The 23,543-nt window shown below is 47.2% G+C and overlaps 1 protein-coding gene across 5 annotated transcripts in view; it reads right to left on the reverse strand.

The window, feature by feature from the left end:
- RALGPS1 (Ral GEF with PH domain and SH3 binding motif 1) overlaps nucleotides 1–23,543 on the reverse strand; it is a 293,688-nt gene that overhangs the window by 195,121 nt on the left and 75,024 nt on the right. For all 5 annotated transcript variants that reach the window (XM_083158617.1, XM_083158616.1, XM_083158619.1 and 2 more), the window contains exons 6-9: nucleotides 21,244–21,327; nucleotides 15,757–15,846; nucleotides 11,225–11,317; nucleotides 1,761–1,887 (exon numbers count right to left, since the gene is read on the reverse strand). In XM_083158617.1, coding sequence (XP_083014743.1) covers nucleotides 1,761–1,887; nucleotides 11,225–11,317; nucleotides 15,757–15,846; nucleotides 21,244–21,327 — 394 coding nt within the window. The remainder of the gene's footprint in view (nucleotides 1–1,760; nucleotides 1,888–11,224; nucleotides 11,318–15,756; nucleotides 15,847–21,243; nucleotides 21,328–23,543) is intronic.

A 23,543-nucleotide genomic window follows, 5' to 3' on the forward strand; every position in this document is an offset into this window, starting at 1 on the left:
ATTTTTATATCTGTTGTCACTGGTGGGCAGAGGTGTCTGCGTGGAGGGGATGGTTTGGCAGTGGTCTGGGAGCATGCACGCGTTTCCTTCATACCTGGATGTGCAGTGTAGGACTGACAACCATGACAGCATACTTCCCATTGGAACCTCGAGTCTAGCTACAGAATGCTGTATCTCCTGCAATCCTCCCTCAGTGTTCCCACACAAGACCAGCTGGATTCTCACAAGAGATAAGCTGCTCTATCTACAGGAGTAGAGCACTGTGATTTTGGGGCACGGTATAGATGTAACAGGGAGTGTTCTGGGTGTGAAAAATTGGGCCGTAAGCCAAAACCATATCTGGGTCATTTCTTTACAGTTCAGTTGAGAAGTTGCACGTAAATGTCTGATGTGTGGCTATGTACATAAACGTACAACAAATCTGCATAAATGTACCACACTGCCACAAAAACCAACATGACCTAACGTTTGGCACCTGTAATTCACACATTACAGCACAATCTTATACTGACCCCAAGAGGAATACAATAAGAACAAAAACACCAAGGAAGTGCTAATTACAGTATGATACTGGATTGTGGCGTCCCAAAGCCCACAGACATTCCCAGGACTTCTCATTTACAGCCCAGCATTATGGTACAGAGGTCACCGCAACTGGGCTCAGCGGTCACTTTCCCAGCATGCAACCCTGCAATGCAGCCACCCTGGCTCCTCTTCCCACACTCCTATACACATGTATCACACAGGATCATAGGTATATAAAACTATTCTTTAGGCTGATATAGGAACACTGGGTATGGATCATAGTGTCAACATTGACAAAAGTTTGACACAGGAAACGGTCAACACATGAAAAGGTCAACATGTTTTTGGTTTTTTTTTTTTTTTTTTTAAATCTCAAACTTTAAAAAAAATTGTAAATAATTAACCCATCCACTGGGAATCCCGGAGATTTTCCGGGCGATGCTTCAGTGGCAACACTGGCATTCCCAGGTTTTTTTTTTTTTTTTTTTAAGGGAGCAGTCTCCCAAAAAAAACTGCCCTGTGGGGAGCACTGCCTAAAATAAAAAAATAAAAAGCACCACTGAAGGGGTTAATGCAGACCTTTTTCCTGTGTTATGTCGACTGTATGCAAGTAGACCTCTTGTTGCCGACCTATCATTCGGGTCCCCTGTACTGTATGCCGGCGGGGTGCAGCTAGCTGGGATAACCACTTGAACAAATGAGCGGTTTGTCATGGTACGTTCGCCGACATTCACCGTTATAATGGTTCTATAAAAGGTACCCGTTAACTGCGGATGTCACCAGCTCGGCAGTCTTTGCTTAGACATAAGTACAGTAAATAGATAGCTGTGTATAATAGATTTACAGTAAATAATCAGATAACTGTATATAGTTACAAAACATATACCGTTCACTATAAAAAGACAAAGGACTACAAGAGTCTCCTGAAGGCATTCATTACACAGAGCACTGCAGAAGTCCAATATAATACACAGGTGATCAAATATAATTACCTCTTTATCAACAGTAATTATCATTTCCGCACACATTTTGTCATTATCATTGGATGCGTACAATTATTTGAATAGATGAAACTCGTCTGGCGGTGAAGAACCCAACAGACAAAGAGTTACGTTCCATGTTGTTTCCCATAGAGACAGCGACCAACATCCCAATCACATTGCATAGCAGACAGCACTGCCGGAGGAGAACCGAGACTCCTCCCATCACACATGGTGGAGAGATGCGACACTTACCCAAGTATGGGATGGATGGGACCATCTTAAGGCTTCGGATGTACTCCCGTGTGCGCTTGTAATTATCCTCCTTAGACAGCAAATAATCCAGTTTATCAAAAGTGGTCTTGTCCTTCCGGTTGAGAAGCTGCAAAAGGAAAGAAGAGAATTATCAAGCAATGTACTGTAGTTCCCAGAGACTTCTCTCAGGCACATATACAACCACCCAACCCCACCTGTCCTCTGTGCCACCTCTACAGCCCCCAACCCACCTGTCCTCAGTGCCACTCTGCAGCCCTCTCCCGCTCTCTGTGCCACCTCTATAAACCCCACCCCTCTGTCACCTTCACATTCACCCATAATGTCACCTCTACAGCCACTGCCAGTCCTCTGCGTCACTTCTACCCCCCCCCACCCCACCCCCCACCTATCCACTGTGTCACCTCTACATCCCCATACACCCACCCATCATCTGTATCACCAATACAATCCCCCACACGTCATCTGTGGCGCCTCTACAGCCCTAAACCCCGGCTATGTTACTAAACTCCACAGGTTGGTTTATCTCTCTCCCATCACCAGATTTAGGACTGAGGACCCTTATTATGAGTCAGGGGACTGTACTAGATAGCTGCGGCAAGTAATGGGCAACCATCCTCAGGCCTGGGGCCCTGGGTGACTGCACCTACCACACTGCCCTCGGTAGTCATAGTGAACTTCTTACCTAACAAAGGTCAGTGGTGAAAATGAAGTGATCAGAATTCAGCATTGATGTATATATCAATTATAGAAGAGTATACAGTAAAATAAGTATAAGAAATAATATTGTCATGCATTCGGGATATCCCATCAATAGTCAAACAACAAGCAAGTTATTAAGAGTTACAATTTATTTATTTATTTTATTTAACGTTTTTCAGGTCAACGATCAAACAAAATGGCAGCCACCTTTATCCAAAATGGAGGAGTATTACTGGGTATCTTGTAGGACCAGATTTTGACCTGACTGATAATAGAAGATGGGTCCACCCAAAAATGCGTGTAGGTCTGGCTAGCCGCATATGGGTACGTTGCTAAACCGGTGAAGCACTCACTTGGCAGCATCCACTAGACTTGTATAATAACATTCAACTGTTTTGGTGTAAATCTCATCATGTGAAGACTTTTATATGACAGAAGAGACGGATCCTCCGCTGATCCTGTAATTATTAGCTGCAATCTCATATGAAATGTAATTATTCGCTTGTCAAACACGTGAATAATCCCTCAATTAGGTTTGACGACGCCGATCCTCCGGCTGCCGACACCAATAGGCCTCGCAGTAAGAGGTTTTTTTTTTGGCCGCGTTCCCTAATCCTACACTTAGTGAATAGTATTTGCCCCAACAAGGCGAGGGTTTCTGAAGATGGAATGAATGTCTAACGACCTGTGAAGTTCTTAGTAGTCAAGGAAGATCCGTTTTAGTCCGCCATATGAGTAAACCCCGTGAGATGGCGACGGTCATTTCTTATGTGCCTATCAGCAATTCCCACCCACGTTCTGCTGCACCGGTAGGTGGCTGGTCTTACCCGGGTGCAACTCTCTGCAGAGACTAATATGAACAGGGGCAACACTGATGGCATTGAGGAGTTTATATGGTAGATCACAATAATATGTTAAATATTTGATTATTTTAATGATTTGCACCTTTGCAAAAGCTAAGGGCCTGATTCAGCCCTGGCGATTATAGGCCGATCGGGCATGCGTACGGCCCACAGTGCGTATGCGTGAGCCTTCCGTGTGAACAAAGCTAGCGGTGACGTTCGCAAGTTGAGTGACGGTGCTGGGGGGGGATTTGGGTGCGGCACCCCGGCATTTCCTGGGAGTGCCTCCATAAATGTAGGGTTGCCCGGCCGTTGGGAGGGAGGGAGGGCAGAGGCCTCCTTCTCCCCACGGTGATCGCAGCTTGCTCAGCTAGACTTAACTCGGCAGCTGCAAACAGTGCACCACTGTGAACATATTCGCGGCCATGAAAAACCCCATGTTCACCTTTTGACTGTCGACCTTCCCCATGTCAACCTCCAGTTATGTCACGCATGTCGACCTAGTTGCTGTCGATCCAATGATCCATACCCACGCCTTAGTAACAGAGCTTCCAAAAACCAAACATCTATAGAATCAGTATTTCTAAGATCTCTAGAAAAGTGTGGGTGTGTCACATGCAGCCGACCAATGGCAAGATCAGTACAGCAACAAATGAAAACAAACCATGATAGGGGAGCAAATACATTTATATTGTTTCTGTGCAGGGTAAATACTGGCTGCATTTGCATGTAGCAACAGATGTTTGACAGTGTTATGTTTACAATGCAATTAAGATTTCAGTTTAAAAAAACAAACACCCAACCCAAATTTAAAGGCCTCCACACTCTTATGCGACTCTGAGATAAATTGCATACGATCTCCCTGGCAGCTGCTTCCTGGGCAGCGGGATGGCATACGCTGTATCGTATGCGATCCCGGCCAAGGCTGCTGGATCTGACAAATCTTGGTGGCGGCCCTTGTGATCTTCGGAACAGATCCGATGGGCACCAGATCGGAATCTGAGGTAAAACACGTGATTTGAAGCGGTTCATACGATTTGCGTCGGAATCGGATTAAAAGGGCCCAAATCGCACTATTGTATGGGCACCCTAACTATTTTTTGCACACGGTACATCTGCCCCACCTGCTGTGCAATATGGTTTTGCAGATGTGTGTGCTTTTTTGCCTTGCTAACAAAGCTGTATCAAGTCCGTAAGAAGAATAAAGAAATGATACCAGGATAGTGGACCTGATAGAAAACACCGCCATGCACATGAATTGCTTCCGAGTATGCGATTGGAGGATTCGCTGCCTCTTGCAAACATATGAAGACCGCATGCGCTCGCTGCGCCTTTATTACACGTTAACAAACACGTGCCGGAGAAATGATTCTTAAACGGAAAGGATCCTGCTGCAGTCTGTATCGCTCTGTACGCGCTTGGCTCTGCTGCGCTCTCAGGAATTAATATTTGAGCACTTGCCTGAAGCTTCTTAGAAATGCAGAGAACTCGACAAAGGCCCATAAAACGTCAGATGTAGAGATCCGGCAGCCAGAGGTGCCCGGGAAGGCGGACAGCTGCTGCATTTTATGGGGTATACGGGAACGCTTGGAAGGACGGAAGGAAAGTGTCTCCGTCGTATCAGAACCGTGGTAATGATGTTATCCTCCAAGGAGGCAGTGTGGGAAATACAAGAACAATGTTATTGTGCAGTATGAATGACAGGAGGCACAACATTTATACAGAGACCAACTAAAGATCAGCATGCGGCGGGGGGAGATTTCTGATTGGCACAGAGCAGCCAATAAGCACTCATTTACTTTTTGATTGGCACAGAGAAGCCAGTAAGGCTCTATCATTTTTTTTTTTTAAATAATGGAACAGAGCAGCCAATGAAGACCTCTTTAATTGGCACAGGACTGCCAGTCTGCAAATCAATCTGTCTCGTGACTGGCACAGAGCAAGTAGTGCAAGAACCCAATTGCTGTACGATTGGCACAGAGAACACCTTGCAAGGACCCAGCTGCTGTGTGACTGGCACAGAGCACCCATTCTGAGAACCAATCAGGTCTGTGACTGGCACAGAGAAGGCAGAACGAGGATCCAGCAGACACTTTCCCGGCTTAGAGCAGGTCGTGGCCGGACCCATTCTGATTGGCAGAGAGCAGGTGGCATATTTCATGCCAGCCCAAGCACCATAATGTCAACATTAGTGACTGTATACACCAGAAGCCTTTCTCCAGCACTGCCTATATACAGTTACTGGACAAATGATGATTGACGGTGTTTAAAAAATAAAAAATACAAAAAAATCCCATAACAATACAACCAGTGTAAAATCATTTCTGTGTTCCCCCCCCCCCCCCCCTCCAAACAATGACATCAGACAGATACCCCAACTGCGTGGTATTTAGTGCAGGAATGCACAGGGTGTTGTTAACGAGCTGGTTCACCCCAATCGTCCCAAATCAAATACACATTACCGGCAACAAGACACGGACAGTGCCCACCGCAAGTATTTACTGGGATATGCTCAGGACAGACAGGCCTTACAATCTGGTAATGTCAACACTCTGGAATACATATAAAATTGTGCAATAAACCTCAGTATTTATGTAACCCCATAAAGCAGTCAGGGACTAAATTATATAAAGACAAACTATTTTACTGGCCTTCAACCTTCATAGTATATAGTTAGCAATGGGACAAAGCTGATCCGCTCTGCCAGTCCCTCCATTGTTTAGCGGTGTTTTACAGTATTCAATAGAAAACCCTTCTGCTAGCATATAGAGCTATTAACCATACTGCACCAGCTTATATCTCCTTACTTATCACAAAATATCTCCCATCTCGACCACTCTGCTCTACACAAGATCTGTTTCTCTCTTCTGCACGGATCACTAGCTCCCATTCACTATTACAGGACTTTCATCGGGCTGCTCCCACCCTATAGAATGCCGTTCCATGCACAATAAGACTCTCCGCTAGCCTCCATAACCCTCTGAGGCACTTATGTATTATATACATAAGCCAGCTGGGGGGGAGGGGATGGGAGACACACGTGCGATGCCATTTTTAAAGCATTGCACTGCGGTGGGCGGGGCTAAAACATTTTCTCGTCAGTGATAAAGTGCCTGGTACTTTAACATCTCCTAACTGTTAAGTTACAAAAAAGGGGTTTAAAAAAGGGAGAGTCAGGAGTTGATTGGCCGGTGATAAAGTACCAGGCACTTAATCACTTCTCCTCCCTTATCACTGCTTCCTACATCTACCCCTCTGGCTTTCATGCACGCAGCTATTCATTCATCGTGATGGTTTCACTTATTGCAATGTTTTAGCACTGGGGTCCCACAAAAACAATGATTCATGTGATACATTGCTGGGATGAGTCTCCTATATGTATCCTCAAACAGCCTGTACCTCGCACCATGCCAGATAAATCATATATCCTGCACACAACTGAGACAGACAGATAGAATCAGTCACACGCGGGACGATTCGAACCGGTTCGCCCGCGTACAAGCTGCAGTTAATTTGCCGATCCGCTGATATTGTGTGTCTGTACACAGCAGTAGACTGATATGAGATGTCTCGTGTGCACTGTAATTCCTTGGCACGGGTTTGGGTAAAATGTGAGGGCAGAGTTTGTGACCAGACATTCCTGGTGGAGATGAGGCGCAGTGCTGGGTGTCTGCCGCTCCCTATGATTGGCCAGCACGTAGGAGAACGTCCCTCCAGTGCACTGGCTACAAACCGTCCCCATCAGTGTAACTGGTAATATCACAGCTGGTGTGTAAAGCATTGGATCCGCCTCTACACAACACACCATGCGGCACATCACGGGGCATAGCAGCTTCATACAACGCTATTCCAAGGGCTTAGACAGGAAACTCTGCAAATGGTATGATCTTCGGGTATGGGTCCAAGGGTTGACACAATTAAGGTTGACATATATTCGGTCGACCACTGTAGGTCAACAGGGCTTAGGTCAACACCTTAAATAGGTCGACAGGTCAGACGGTCAACACAAGCATTAGGTACCTGATTGTACAGCCGCGAAGTCACACGCCGATACTGCGCAGGTGTGCGGCTCGTACTACACATGTGCGAGACCATGCTGTAATGAACTCGTGCTACTTTTATGATTCGCTAGCCGTTCGCCAGGTGATTGACAGGAAGTAGGCGGCTGGTGGGCGGGAACCAGACATTTAGTGGGAGTGCCAAGAAAAATATTAGGCGTGCCAGAAAATATGCAGAGTGCGACCTGCAAAACAGGCGGGCTCAAGGATTTTATAGGAGAGTGTGTGACACCAGCAACAGGCCGGATATTCCGGTGTTCAGCGCAGACGCAGAGGAAGTCTCCGGATACTCTGAGCCAGAGATGACTGGTGCCCTGTGTAACAGTCATTGGATGGCGAGCCTGTTACCATGGGTTTTGAACATATTTGCTCAGCTGCAACGTCTTCACTAGACATACACAGCCATTCGCAAGGCTGGATAATCACTCTAGCAGGGCAGCGTTTATCGGATCGCTGACCGCTACAAAATCATGGGCATGTAATCAGGCCTGAATTACCCCCAGGGTACCGTTACAGAGGGGTGGCGTTTGGCCATCACAGGATTGTTAGGCGGACAAATTCCACGTCTCTGAGATTATAAAAAAAAAAAAAAAAAAAACAACCTAAGCGTTAAACAAAAAGCAAATGTTCCGCCCGGCCCAGCTTTATCAGCTAATTATGGCCGGTTCCAATACAGCCCAGAAAACCCTACAATCAGCACATTCCCTAGAACGCTGAGGCATTTTCCCAACCCTGAGTGTTATCTGGACTGGAGGCTCTGCCAAAACCCAGCGACAGAGAATGACATTATCCAGGACACGAGAGCGCAGCCTGGAAGCTGTCTGACTTCTTATAAACAAGAGCGATACTGAGGGACCGTCATATGTTGGGAGGCTGATAAAGGAAGCCGTACGTCCCCCAGTTAATGTGTGCATAACATAATAGCAATATGTGACATCACTGAGGCACGAGGCAATGTGCCTCAGCGGTGTTATGAGTTCCTAGTGGTCTCCCGAGTCTGCTTCATTCTGTAGAGCTGAGACTTGCAGGTAAGGTAAAAGAAAATGGGGGTTTAAGTGAGGCAGACCAGAGGGTACACCGTCCTTAGGTTGACATGCATTGGGTCAACCACTGAAGGTCGACACATGAAATGGGTCAACATGGCTAAGGTTGAGAGGACTGGAAGGTCGACACAAGCATTAGGCAGTCAACATAAGCATTAGGCCATTGGTCTTCAAACTGTGGCCGTCCAGATGTTGTGAAACCATGTCCCAGCATGCATTGCCACATTTTTTCCTATAAGAGCATGCCAAAACTGTCAGGGCATGCTGGGACATGTAGTTCCACAACATCTGGAGGGCCACAGTTTGAAGACCCATGCCTTAGGCAGTATTTCATGCCCTGACTAGGGCATGGAAGATTAATAGAATAGTGTGTCCAAAACATGGTGAGCACAGCGGTACACTGGGTTGTGGTATAACACACAGTCGGGCGTCGGAATCCTGACTGCACAGTGGGTGGAGCGCAACGAAGCCCCTTGCGGGCTCGCTGCACTCGCCATGCTGCGGGCACAGTGGCTCACTGCCTTCGCCACCTAGAGGGCTATGGGGGTCGTGGACTCCCACGAGGGAGCAGTCGGGGTAATGACTGTCGGAATCCCGCCTGTCGGTGAGTCGTCCGGCACCCGGTACAATTTGATGCTGTCCATGTTGACATTTGGGGCAAAAAAAAATAGTGAAAAACTCATGTCAACCTTTTGACTGTCGACCTAATGCTTGTGTCAACCGTAGCAATGTTGACCTAAGCAATGTCGACCAAATGACCCATACCCAACCAGAGAGTCCAAGGCTTGCATAGCGGGAAATGGCCTGATCTTACCGTACTAGAATCGCTTATCGTGCATACGCCTCTCTAATCGAGGCGGTTAAGTTTCGCACAAGCAGTCTGATTCCCTTAAGAGAAATAATCATTATATTTAACAGGGAGGCGGACATCTTTTGCTTTGTTTTCAGTTGCCGAAAACTCACCACGCGTTTCGGACGGCAGGCTAGCCCCGGGCCTTATGGCTGGAGAGAGAATAGAACTCTCAGCTGCCATACGTAGCCCTTAAAGCATTCCGGATTCTTAGAAATCCCTCCCCGAGCCCAGTTTCCACACATATGTTTTTCGTATATGTTTCCATTAAAAAAAAAAAACCTAATCAAATTTTCAGACTAAACAAATGAGATTACAAAAGTAAAAGCTGAATATTGCGGTTGAATGTTTTATCACTATGGCAACAACTGTAACAGTCACTTCGGAATGGTTTTGTGGGGTGAGATGTATCAAGCCTTGGAGACAAAGTGGAGAAGTTGCCCATTCCAACCAATGAGCTGTTGTTATTGTACAGACTGTGCTAGATAGATGACCGTAGCGATCAGGCGGCTTTGGGTATCTTCTCCATTATATTGCTCTTTAAGGCTGGATACAACTCCCCTACGGTGTCTCTTCATAACACAGAACGAAAGGAAAAAGTCTCCTCAAACGGATAAATAATGCAAAATTTTGCCAAAGGAGGTAATTCTGGTTGACTAAAGTCCCCCACACGAGCGACGATTTTCCCCACACACATGGTTGTTTGTTTTCCATAAACATCCATTCAGAGCTTGCATGCAGGGTAGAAATCTAATCATTTCTAAAGCGTTCGCAAATCTAAGTCACTATCTGGCGACTCAGATATATGGCGCCTTTGTACAGGAAGAGGGCGGGCAGCTGATATCCGGTGATGTCAGCTAGCCAGCCCCGGCACCCGCGTCACGGCCGAATGCCCCCTGCCCGCACTGCTCCGTGTGAACAGGCCGGCGACTATACAAGTCGCCGTGTCCGTTCACAAATGGAGCCTACACATGTGCATGAGTGCTTACGCGCAGTAGCAAAACACTGCTCCCCTGGGCGACCGTGCAGGGGAGCAATCAGAATAGAATGAGCTCCCATATGTATTTATCAGGGACCATAAACACCTGGTCAGCAAGAGTCTTACTTGACCCCAGCTACTCAGAGCAATGCGGTAATTACTTACTCCCAGCTACTCAGAGCAATGCGGTAATTACCTACCTCCAGCTACTCAGAGAATGCTAAAATTACCTACCCACAGCTACTCAGAGCAATGTGGTAATCACCTACCCTCAGCTACTCAGAGCATGGCGGTAATTACCTACCCCCAGCTACTCAGAGCAATGCGGTAATTAACTAGTACATCCAAAGAGACCTCGACATCTTCAGTGTAGCTATCATGAGTAATACCTACTCTCAGCTACTCAGAGCAATGCGGTAAATACTCTCAGCTACTCAGATCAATGTGGTAATAGCCTTCCCCCAGCTACTCAGAGCAATGTGGTAATTAACTAGTACATCCAAAAGAGACCTGGACATCTTCAGTGTAGCCATCATGAATAATTACCTACTCTCAGCTACTCAGAGCAATGTGGTAATTACCTACCCCCAGCTACTCAGAGCAATGTGGTAATAGCCTTCACCCAGCTACTCAGAGCAATGTGGTAATAGCCTTCACCCAGCTACTCAGAGCAATGTGGTAATTAACTAGTACATCCAAAGAGACCTGCACATCTTCAGTGTACCGATCATGATCTAAGCATATGATGACATATATTGCCACGGGTCCACAAATCACACTTCTATTAATGGCACTGGGAGATGGAGGTTGCTCACTAAAATAATATTTGGAATCTATTCATTTCCAGTTGAAGGTCTGTGACTCATGAGAGTGGAAGCGTCCCGTAGAGGGGCCTCGCTAGTGAGATCTGACACATTGCTTGGAGCAGAGAAATCCCACCAGGCGCACAAATAATCTACAGAATGGACTCACGGCCCAGGTCTTGGACAGTCTGAAGATGGGCGCACTCTGCAACGCGGAGATCACCGACATCAGGGAATGGAGATTGTTCAAATCCAAAAGTTTCTGCAAATAGAAAAAAAAAATTGATTTTAAATTATGTGTCAGTAAAAGGTATACGGTATGTAACAAGCAGTTATCAGGGCACGAAAGACGGAGAACCGCATTAACCGTCCATGCAGCAGGCTTTTCTATTTGTTCTTCGCTAAATTGCTTAATTGATCTAATCGACTAGCTAACACAGTGGTGGCCAACCTGTGGCTCTTGAGCCTCATGCGGCTCGCCCCCTTGTAAAGTGTGGCTCCTGCTCCCACTGCTGCCCGCCGCCCACCGTCCGTCCCAGTCCCCCCTGCTGCCGGTTCCCTGAATCCCTTCTCCTTCTGAGGGGAGGAGAGTGCGCATCGCGCATCTCTCCTACCCCTTACTGTGCATCCTTGTGACTGGGCCGTCCGCCAATAAGAGCTTGCGGGCCAGCAGCCAATCAGGAGCCGGCCAGCGAGCTTTGATTGGTGGATGGCCCAGTCACAAAGAAGTGAGGGGGAAGGAAACGCGCGGTGTGCTGTGCTGCTCTCTTCGGTGACATGACAGGACTGCAGGGGGACGCCAGACTGTCCTCTCCCCGCCTGGCAGCAGCAGCAACAACGGTGAGTGCTGCTGCTGGGAAATTTGCACTGTGGGGGCATAGCAGATTGTGGCACTGTGGGGGCATAGCAGATTGTGGCACTGTGGGGGCATAGCAGATTGTGGCACTGTGGGGGCATAGCAGATTGTGGCACTGTGGGGGCATAGCAGATTGTGGCACTGTGGGGGCATAGCAGATTGTGACACTGTGGGGGCATAGCAGATTGTGACACTGTGGGGGCATAGCAGTTTGTGGCACTGTGGGGGCATAGCAGTTTGTGGCACTGTGGGGGCATACCAGCTTTTTGGCACTGTGGGGGCATACCAGCTTTCTGGCACCGTAGGGGCATACCCGGCACCGTGTGGGGGGCACTATTAGGGGCATATAAATATATGGCACTGCACTATTGGAGGCATAATTGTATCACACCCACCCATGGGGTCAAAATAGACTACACCCCTTTTTTGGCGAATGCGCCTTCGGCGCACGCATGATGTCGGCTCTTTAGCTTGACTACCGATATTTTTCGGCTCTTTACCTCTGACCGGTTGGCCACCCCTGAGCTAACACATGAAAGGGTAATTTAATTGCTAGCATAAAGGGTGATACATTCTTTTTAAGAGAGTGAGCCAGCCAGCCAAGCAGCTCCTACCTGCCAATTTTTAAACCCAGCCTGTAACATGGCAGTTAGGGGCTGATTGGCTGTCTGTTTTTCACTTTTTGAACCTGACACATCTGGCCCTCAGTGTGAGCTAGGGTTGACCACTGATTATTTAAAATCAATGGTCTACAGCCAATGGTAACTACTTTTACCAACTATGGGGGAGGACCAGATGGTTTCCCACCGTCAATGATAAGAGCTACTGAACATTAAAAAAAAAAAAAATCTCCCGGTGTTGGGAAACATAGCATAGCACCGCCCCCCTGACACCTGTGAAACCACGCCTTCAGACACTGATTGGCCTGTAACTCACTCAACATTAAAGTAGGGGTGACCATCAATGGCTGAAATCTTCAAGGATTCACTCAAACTTACACGATTTAGGTTATCCATCAATGGTACCAATTGAAAGGTAACCAACCGGTGGCCTGAACACTATGTAGCGCTAGCTCTGATCTCCTACTGGCCTGACCTTGCCTAATGTGGTCCAAACATTGTGCTGTCGCCCACAGAAGACAAATGGGGCAATACGTAGTTGACTGCTGATGTTTTGCAGAAGGATCTTCACAGATTATTGTAAATGAACAAATTCAATAGCCCAGCAAACACTTAAACGGGTGATTCACAGATGAACAAGACAAAGGGTTTGGACCGAATTCACTACCCAGGCTATTCTGCGTATGTGCAAACTCCTAGAGCCAACCCCTTCGGTGAGTTTCACACTCACCGGGCATTCGCTTACTTAGGGGCGGATGCAGGAGACCAACCAGCTTTTATGGGCGTGCCCACAAAAACGGTGGGCGTATCCATGAAAACCTTAGGCGGAAACCTGCAGGCCTATCTATGTCTGCTTGGCACCCGCAGACATCACATGACACATTAAAGTCCACCCCAAATTCGTCAGGAAGAGCACACTGGAAAAAGTCAGTCCAGGATGACTTTCCTTATCGAACATTGGAAAAATCATTCGATGGTGCAGGACTATCGGAAAAAAAACATTTCCCCTGTGCAGACACATTCGAGGGGATGTGTTAACATACACATAATCTCGCATATCAGTGCAAGATTCGCTCAGCGAGGGGGGGGGGGCCTTAAGCAGGCCTGAATCACCCCCTTAAGACATCTCCATTTGCACCTGAACAGATGCAACTAGGAGGTAAAGCAGTATTGACATGTAAGCTAGGTTGGACCAGGCGTGTAGGTTATAGGTTACCTATCTCATTTCAGACGTATACTGAGCACCAGCTTACACAGCTGATACCGATTATGACAACATATACTAGAGCGAGAGGAATCGAAGGCGCGGCGTAGAACCCACATTCGTTCAGCTCTTGCCTTCAGTAATTGTGGCCAACATGCATGTGCGTGTATATACAGATTTGACTCCATTCTATTTGCATTCTATAGAACATTATTATTTTTTTGCATAATCGATTAATTTTCCAAGTTGCATGAGGTTTCTAAGTACGCCAGTCTGACAGTTCCATAATAACGGTGATTTATAGTGCGAAGCGCGCTCTGGTCCGGGCAATGTATTCCTTACAGCTACTGTGTTTACATTTGTCTGAGCGAAGTCGTGAAACTGCTGCCGATCAGCATAAATCATGTAATTACATCTGATGTGCAGGCTTTATTTTGGCCAATCCAGGGCTGGATTCAAGTGGCGGCAATTAAACGGCAGCCACCGCCCCCACAGGATCGCAGCTACTTATGTGGAATCTTTTACTGCAGACGGAAACGTGGCACTTATATAACTTCCCTCTGCAAATTCTACATACCTTTTTAAATATATTTATATTGATGGATATGGATTAACTCACAGACAACGTCTAGGTAAAAAGTCAATAGGTCGGGGGGAAAGGTTGACGTGTGAAAAGGTCAACATGAATTTTCTCCTTTGTTTTTTGGTGGCAATGCTGACACCTTAACACGTGAACCAATTTGTGTACCGTTTTCCCATGCACGGCTTGCATTTAGATTCCACGTGGATAGTGAAGTGTATCCAGTCGACGGATCGATGAAGTCTACACTGACAATCGTGTGGTCAACCACATCTAGTTAGACGCACAAAAATGGTCGTCATCATCTAGATTGACATCTACAGAAGATCGACATCCATGCTGACCTATGTCGACAGTCCCAAAAAAGTGAAAAACTCAGTTGTCACTGTCATCTTCTGTTGCCGTTGGTCTAGACCAGTGGTTCTCAAACTGTGGGTCCCGACCTGCTCAGCATGGGGTCGCGACTCCATGTTGCTGACCATCAGGCTGATGACTTTTCTGTAAAATCTGTTGAGTTGTCTGTTATTTTAGGCTCCTCCCATCATTTTGTGCCTCTACAATGCTGCTGTATGTCCGGTCTGCTGACTACATGTGTGATGTGATGGGTTATGGTATATTAGACTCCTCCCATCACTCTGTGCCTCCACAATGCTGCCATGCATGTCCGGTCTGCTGACTACATGTGTGATGTGATGGGTTATGGTATATTAGACTCCTTCCATCACTCTGTGCCTCCACAATGCTGCCATGCATGTCCGGTCTGCTGACTACACATGTGATGGGTTATGGTATATTAGACTCCTCCCATTACTCTGTGCCTCCACAATGCTGCCATGCATGTCCGGTCTGCTGACTACATGTGTGATGTGATGGGTTATGGTATATTAGACTCCTCCCATCACTCTGTGCCTCCACAATGCTGCCATGCATGTCCGGTCTGCTGACTACACGTGTGATGTGATGGGTTATGGTATATTAGACTCCTCCCATCACTCTGTACCTCCACAATGCTGCCATGTATGTGCTGTCTGCTGACTACACATGTGATGTGATGACCTTCTGCAGTAACTTGATGGGGTCCTGTCATTATTTTTTATTGTCTGATGGGGTCCCAGAGCAAAATAGTTTGAGTTTCCCTGGTCTAGACTCTGGGGGACACTAGTGGTCGACCACGTGATGGTTTATCTAGATTTTGTCGATCCACTATACCGTAACCATGCAACCGTTCCAACAATTAATACAATCATAAAAAAAAACAAAAAACATTTAGACCTTTTCATGCTTTGCCCTTTTGTTGGCGTCGAACTTTTGCATAGGGGGATGTAGCGGCATTTAAATAAACTAGCAGACGGTTGACCAATTAGATGATAACTGTTATTGCTCTAATATTTAGAAAACGGAGACGGACATCTGATTGGTCCATTGTTCAGACGTCACCCACCTTGGCTATCTTGATGAAATGGCTCAGGATTTCAGCTCGAATCTTTAAGGTCTGCGTCGTTAAAATTTCTCGTACAACCCAGAAACTGACCTGTAAAAAACACAAGAAAGAAAATGGAAAAATGAATACTGGATATATCCATTACTATAGTCCCAGCAGAGGTCCCCAGTAAATGCAGGGGCACAAGTGAATTATGCACAGTGACACGGACATAGTACGTTACAAAGTTTGCAGATTAGTCTGGAATCTGTGATCTACAAGTTCCCCTTACTGATGGAGGATGATGGGGTTCGGATCTCTTTACTAACAGACATCGGAAGTCCATTAAAAAACGCATTTATTCATACAAGTACTGTAACTCCCAGCCAACCGCAGAAAATCAGTTCTGAGAGAAATATTAGGAGTTATACTCCATCACAAAAATGTACATAACTGAAAACCAGCCTTCATGACGATTGGCAGAACTGTATCATGTAGGTCACCGATCTGTTCTTTTGCTATAAACGGCCACAGTCAGTCATTCACTCCACACAACCGTTCCCAGTTACCCTCTGGTACACCTCACCCTACAATCCTATGGGGCTCTGCAGATTGCTGTCCCCACATCACATGTCACAGCCCCTGTCACATGCAGCCCTGTCTTCACCAACACATCACTCATCTCCTGATATACTCTGTGCTGCTGGGGACCCTGCTCCTCCCACTATATAACTCTCAGTCTGTGGCTTCCTGCTGCCTCCATTCCCCTCCTCTCATGTTACTGCCCCTGTCACATGCAGCCCTGTCCTAACTGACACATCACTCATCTTCTGACATAATCTGTGCTGCTGGGAACCCTGCTCCACCCACTATTATATGATGCTATGTCTGTGGCTTCCTGCTGCCACCATTCCCCTCCTCACATCACTGTCCTCATGAACACAACTGCTTACGTATGATTTGAGAAGACCTATACAGAGTGCCATGCCTAATATTAACAGAAAAACGGTGTCATAAAGCTGCAGGTTATTGGGGTGGCCCAACGCCAAGTAACCCCTCTAAACTCTGGACAGAAAGATAAAACACCAAAACCACACCTAACCAGATGCCGGAGATGTGAAAAGGGTCCATCCTATATATTTTTTTAAACACAAAATACTATAAAATTTATTAGCATTTGAACTTGTTTATACTGACTCCCCCCTACACCAGACGCCTTGTGCCTCATTAATAACTAGACTTCATTTTTTCCAGGTTATGTAACAATGAGCTAAGATACAGGATAACCGGCCAAGCACAAATTAAAGTGCCCAGTCCCTGCTGCATACGTACTGAGGCTGGAGGGGCCCCTTTGAGGTCTCTGCTGCATTATGTAACCTTGATCTGTTTATGACCCTTGTTCTGTAATAGGCAGCTACTTTCCATAGAATCATTTCTAGGACAAAATGCAATCCATATAACATGCAAAGTAAAAGCACTATCCCCCTGTTCTCTTCACCTTACAGGTATCGAAAAGTGTCTGAAGAGTGTTCATTCACATGGCCGGTGAATATTTCTCTGGCACAACAGTATCTGAGCATTAATGTTGCTACTGGGTAGAAATGGCTTATTTTCTCGACACCAGGCAATACTCTAAAAGTCTTCGCCTCACTGTGCGTGCATATGCCCTCACCCCTATCTGCTGCCAATCCTGAGCAAGCTGCGGTCTGGTGGTGCCCCGATCCTGCAGCTGAATCAACTTTAGGAGACGTTCCTGGATGTTTGTGGGCACGCTGAAGCCTTCTTCACAAATATTGAACCTCTCTTCTTGAAGTTCTTGGTAATCCGATAAATGATAGATTGAGGTGCAATCTTACTAGCAGCAATATCCTTGCCTGTGAAGCCCTTTTTGGGCAAAGCAATGGATGACTGCACATGTTTTCTTGAAGGTAACCATGGTTAACAGAGTAAGAACAAGGATGCCAAGCACCACTCTCCTTTTAAAGCTTCCAGTCTGTTATTCTAAATCAATCAGCATGTCCAGCCTTGTCCCCGTCAACAGCCTCACCTGTGTTAATGAGAGAATCACGGACGTGATGTCAGCTGGTCCTTTTGTGGCAGGACTCAAATGCATGAAAATGTTTTTGGGATTTAGTTTATGGTCATGGCAAAGAGGGACTTTGCAATTAATTGCAATTTATGTGATCACTCTTCATGACATTCTGCAGTATATGCAAATTGCCATCATAAACTTTTGCCTCAAAACTTTTGTGCATGGCTGTACTAGCACCAACAAAGCCTGCTCCATCTGCAGAATAGTGCTGTCAGTACAATGCCAGCACCTGTGCCTCCGGCTCTGCCTATCGCTTTGACGCATGCAGCAGATGTTGTGGCCGGGCATTGGCGTCAGAGAGTGAATTCCCGGCAGTTCTGCAGGATTTATGGTTTAATAGACAAATGATTTTCGGTGGGCAGGGGATGAACCCGCTTCCATCTGGCTGATGGGTCTTTTCTTTTTGTTTCGACTGATGGAAATAACAGAGGGAAACTGTATCCTTGTAAGAATGACCTAATCATGTTCATTTATCCGCCGTGATGCCAGATTTGTGGTATGTGCGGTGATTACAACTCCGACTCTACAAGTCATTAACCTACGCAGGACACATTAACGCTTTATTACATTAGAGTTTAGGTGCCAGATGTTGGCAAAGGTTACTACAGTCCATATCGCAGAGCGTACACATGCCCCAATACCACTGGGGTAGAGGATCCTGCAGGCATGGCTTGCATAATGAGGCAGGCGCAGCTAGGGGGCGTTACACAATAAGTGCGCTATGACAGCCTGTGCAGACAAGTATGGGTCAGACTAAAGTCCACACGCATTGGGTCAACTGCTGACAGTCGACAGGCCTTATGTCAACACCTGAATCAGGTCGACATGGGTAAGGTCTACACAAGCATTAGGTTAGATAACGGGAAGGTCGACATGAGTTTAATTTTGTCCCGAATGTCAACACAGTCGCCATGGACACCGTGTAAGTGTACTGACGCACTCGCCATGCTTCGGGCAAACTACATTATTCTCCCACTACACTGTAGTGGATGGTAGGGCATGAAATACCGCCTGTTAGTACATGTCAGGTAGAAACAAAAAAAATGTGAAAAACTCATGTTGACATTTTCACTGTTGACCTTCCCATTTGTCAACCATCCGACCCTGTCAACCTTAACCATCTTGACCTGCTTCAGGTTCGACCTCATGCACCAGATACTGTGCAGACACCTACCTTACTCTGAATTATATTACGCTCACCTACTGCATGGACCTAGAGTTATATGCGTTACCTTACTTCCATTATTTTTGTATCAAGTAAAATTGCTTAGAAAATGCCCAGGAGTCGCTACGGTGTAGGCCCCATCACACTCAATAGGGCAGTTGTATTAAGCCTGATGAAGAGAAAGTGGAAGGTGATAATGCACCAACCAATCAACTCCTAACTGTCATTTTTTCAATGATCGGCTGGTGCGTTATTACCTTCCACTGGATCACTTCACCAAGCTTAAATACCTCTGCCCCTAAATTCCTCACATGCCACGCACACACATTATGTGTTGTATAAGTGGTGTAGCCTCTAATGCGTCTAGAATTGTCTCTTTATTTTAGATGAAAACCAGACAGCGCGGAAAGTGTTCTCCAGAGCTTTTCAGCGATGCCATTATAGGAGCAGGGCCACGCAATACAAGGGGTCCCCCGTAACTACCGGCATAACACCCGCAGCTATTTTGGAAATAAACGGCTTCAGCATTGGTGCAACATGAATGGAGATGAAAGATTAGACATATATTCCTGGTAATGGAAGTCTCCCTAATGCAATAAGTGCAGATGATTTCATGGATGATAAACAGATATCAGGTCTGTGACATATTCCCAGCAACACCTGCTATTAATGTAAAGAGCGTTCTTGGCTCCTTGAGCTGGAGGATGTGCAAACGGTAAATACAGTAGAAGGACTCTTGCATCCGCGGGGAGATGCGACCCTCGGATATCGATCAACAGTAGAGGTCGCAGGCAACAGTCATGTGCGGTCAGATTGGGTATCTCATTTTAAAGAGGGCTACAGAGCCACCAATGCAGGGATCGCCTATAAGGCTATATATAAAGTGATGGTTTAATAGCACTCTCTGAGATAAGTGGTATAGTCCTGGCAGTTATATAACCCATAACCTTAAGATTAATCAAGTTTAAATGACCTACTGCGGGCATGTGTATGGAGAGAACATACAAATTCAAAACATTTAGGGTCCTGCTTGTAATGGAACACAGGACCCCAGTGAGGTGAGGCAGCCATGCTAATCACGGTCTGTGCTGTGTGTACAAGAGTCTGGCTGGAAGGAGGACAATGGGTTTTGGTTACAGGAGATATGTCATACGAGGAGAGCTGGCAGGCTACGGACATGGCACAGACCATTACAACATGCGGGTCTAGTGCCAAGAAGGAGCATACAAGTTTCATCTTTATTGTAGGCAAAATAAAACCCGATAATAGCAAAAGTGTCAGAAGAGAGTTATAGACAGTAGGAGATAACACCCATTGGTGTAACGAATGATTAATCCATGTATCACGGTCTCAAAGTTACAGGTCATGTGAGTTAGCAGTTTGTAAAGTGGTGAGAGCACCCAGCCTCTGAGGGCCTCAGGCGTCCCGTGGTGAGAGCACCCAGCCTCTGAGGGCCTCAGGCGTCCCGTGGTGAGAGCACCCAGCCTCTGAGGGCCTCAGGCGTCCCGTGGTGAGAGCACCCAGCCTCTGAGGGCCTCAGGCGTCCCGTGGTGAGAGCACCCAGCCTCTGAGGGCCTCAGGCGTCCCGTGGTGAGAGCACCCAGCCTCTGAGGGCCTCAGGCGTCCCGTGGTGAGAGCACCCAGCCTCTGAGGGCCTCAGGCGTCCCGTGGTGAGAGCACCCAGCCTCTGAGGGCCTCAGGCGTCCCGTGGTGAAAGCACCCAGCCTCTGAGGGCCTCAGGCGTCCCGTGGTGAGAGCACCCAGCCTCTGAGGGCCTCAGGCGTCCCGTGGTGAGAGCACCCAGCCTCTGAGGGCCTCAGGCGTCCCGTGGTGAGAGCATCCAGCCTCTGAGGGCCTCAGGAGTCCCGTGGTGAGAGCACCCAGCCTTTGAGGGCCTCAGGAGTCCCGTGGTGAGAGCACCCAGCCTTTGAGGGCCTCAGGCGTCCCGTGGTGAGAGCAGGAAAGAAGAATAAGCCTAATTTGTTCCCAATGGATACAGAGGTTGGTTAAGGAAGTTACCCGCAATGTGACAGACTGCAGCAGCAGTGTGTTTCTGAGCAGGTGACTGCAGGAATTACCAGTTCTTATTCCAATAAATTGAATAAAATTCAATCGCAACGTCATCATTTTTGCATGTGTTTCCTTGATTACATACCACAAATGGCCCAAAGTGTAATCCGTCACATACTAGATTTCACAATTCCATGTTCTGCCCCCCACCACCATCCCGCACCCACTGAGCAGCTGGTACCTGGTTGAATCGTCTGGTGAAGGCGACAACATTTGGGGCAAGGATGTGTTTTTCCTTCTTGTTCCAGCCGCAGCTAGCGAGTTCCTGCAAAACAAGACAGAGATGACATCAGCCGACCCGCTCCAGTTACTGCCCATCAGGCCTGCAGAGAAACCTCATAAATCTATTTCACACTTGCGGTTCCCAAACTTTTCTTTTATGTTGTGTCACACCCGCCTTGTAATTCATTTTCAGCGGCACAACAGCGTTAAAACTATTCTAAGTAATAAAACGCAACGAGGAAGACTTTGATAAATCAATGTATTCTCAAGTCCCCCTCACCTGCCACAGCTTTCTAGCTATGAGGCTTGGTTGGGGATTCGTGGAGGGAGCACGGGTGCAGCACCTGTGGCATGAGCGGAGGTAACTGCCAACCACCCTCCATTCCACCAGCCAGCCACTGTGCCTAGCCACGCCAAAGGACTTCCGACACAGAAGTGTCTGGTTAGCAGAGGGCCACAGTAATGGTTAGTGTCTCCCAAATAAGTAATGCATAACACAAATGGCAAGGGCCATATGGAGGGTCACCCACCGTAGACTGGTACAAAACAGCCAACGCCAGACTAGTCCTCATGACATTTCTACCCTTACTGTATGTAATAAAGCGTGCTGGCGTGTTTCAACCCATAGTATTAAAGGCATCATTTAAAAACTGGCAAGGTATCACACAATGACCTTAGACCTGTGCCGGTATTTTGCATATCGGCAGAATAACCAATAGTGCACCCAGCAAAACACTGGGGTGAGGATGTAAAACTCCTCTTCTTGTGGTCGTCTTTTATAAAGCACAATAAAAACGTATATAGTATTTTTATAACTGCCGCCAAGGCCAGCCGCTCGACTGACTGCCTATCCCAGCAACCTGCCTTCCTCGCTCGGCTAGTGACCACCGCCTCCCACTCAGAATTTCTCCCTAATTACGCTAATTGCTCACTGTAATTATGTATTCATGGGAAACGGTCAACTTAATTGTAATAGTCTGTACTCATGTAACATTATCAGCTACACTCCTCTTGTTCAGTGCTACGGAATCCAAAAAATATATATATTCTGTACAATGTTTTTTTATTTGTTCGGTACTCTTTACCTAGAACGGCGCCCGCGATTAGAATCGCGGGCGTCGGGGGTAAAAAATCGCGGTCATCGCGGGTACATAAAAATCGTGTACCCGCGATCACCGCGATTTTCCCATAGGGAACAATGTTAAAAAGCCTGATTGACCGCGATTTTACTTTAAAATGCCTCAATGCCCGCGATTTTCACATAGGAATCAATGTTAAATGGGCTATAGAGCCCAAATAGTCACAATTAACCCTTAAATGTCACCCCAATTTTTGTACGCCACCCCACGATCCACGCCAACCCGAAGCGTGGCGAGCGCAGCGAGCCTGCGAGGGGCGGCGGTACGCGTCCTCCGACCTTTTCATGCCCTACTATCCACGTCGGCGTGGAGTTGAGAATAGAATAGTGTGGCGAGCGCAGCGAGCCACCGAGCCCGAAGCGTGGCGAGCGCAGCGAGCCCCGCGAGGGGACGCGGATACCTTCACAGTTATACGCGTCCCCTCGCGGGCTTCACAGGTATCCGTGGCGAAAAGCGGACACCTGTGAAGCCCGCGAGGGGACGCGTTTACCTGTGAAGGTATCCGCGTCCCCTCGCGGGGCTCGCTGCGCTCGCCACGCTTCGGGCTCGGTGGCTCGCTACGCTCGCCACACTATTCTATTCTCAACTCCACGCCGACGTGGATAGTAGGGCATGAAAAGGTCGGAGGACGCGTACCGCTGCGCTCGCCACGCTTCGGGTTGGCGTGGATCGTGGGGTGGCGTACAAAAATTGGGGGGACATTTAAGGGTTAATTCTGCCTATTTGGGCTCTGTAGCCCATTTAACATTGATTCCTATGTGAAAATCGCGGGCATTGAGGCATTGAATGCAAAATCGCGGTCAATCAGGCTTTTTAACATTGTTCCCTATGGGAAAATCGCGGTGATCGCGGGCATCGCGTCGCGGCCGTTTATGTACTGCCCGCGATGTCGCGATCACCGCGATGGGCGCCGTTCTAGGTAAAGAGTACCATTTGTTCTTTCTATAAAAGAGGGTGTCACCCGAAGTTATAAGCAGATAGATAGATAATTTTGAGCATAACTCTGGAATGCCTGGAGCAACTTACACCAAACCTGGTACACATATGCCTTATGCTGGGTACACACCAGGATGATCCTGCTCGTGAGCGGGTCGTCATAGGAACGTATGACCCGCTCACG

The sequence above is a fragment of the Crinia signifera genome, chromosome 9 (genome assembly GCF_055691185.1).
Source record: "Crinia signifera chromosome 9, ASM5569118v1, whole genome shotgun sequence".
In the NCBI taxonomy this organism is placed as follows: domain Eukaryota; kingdom Metazoa; phylum Chordata; class Amphibia; order Anura; family Myobatrachidae; genus Crinia; species Crinia signifera.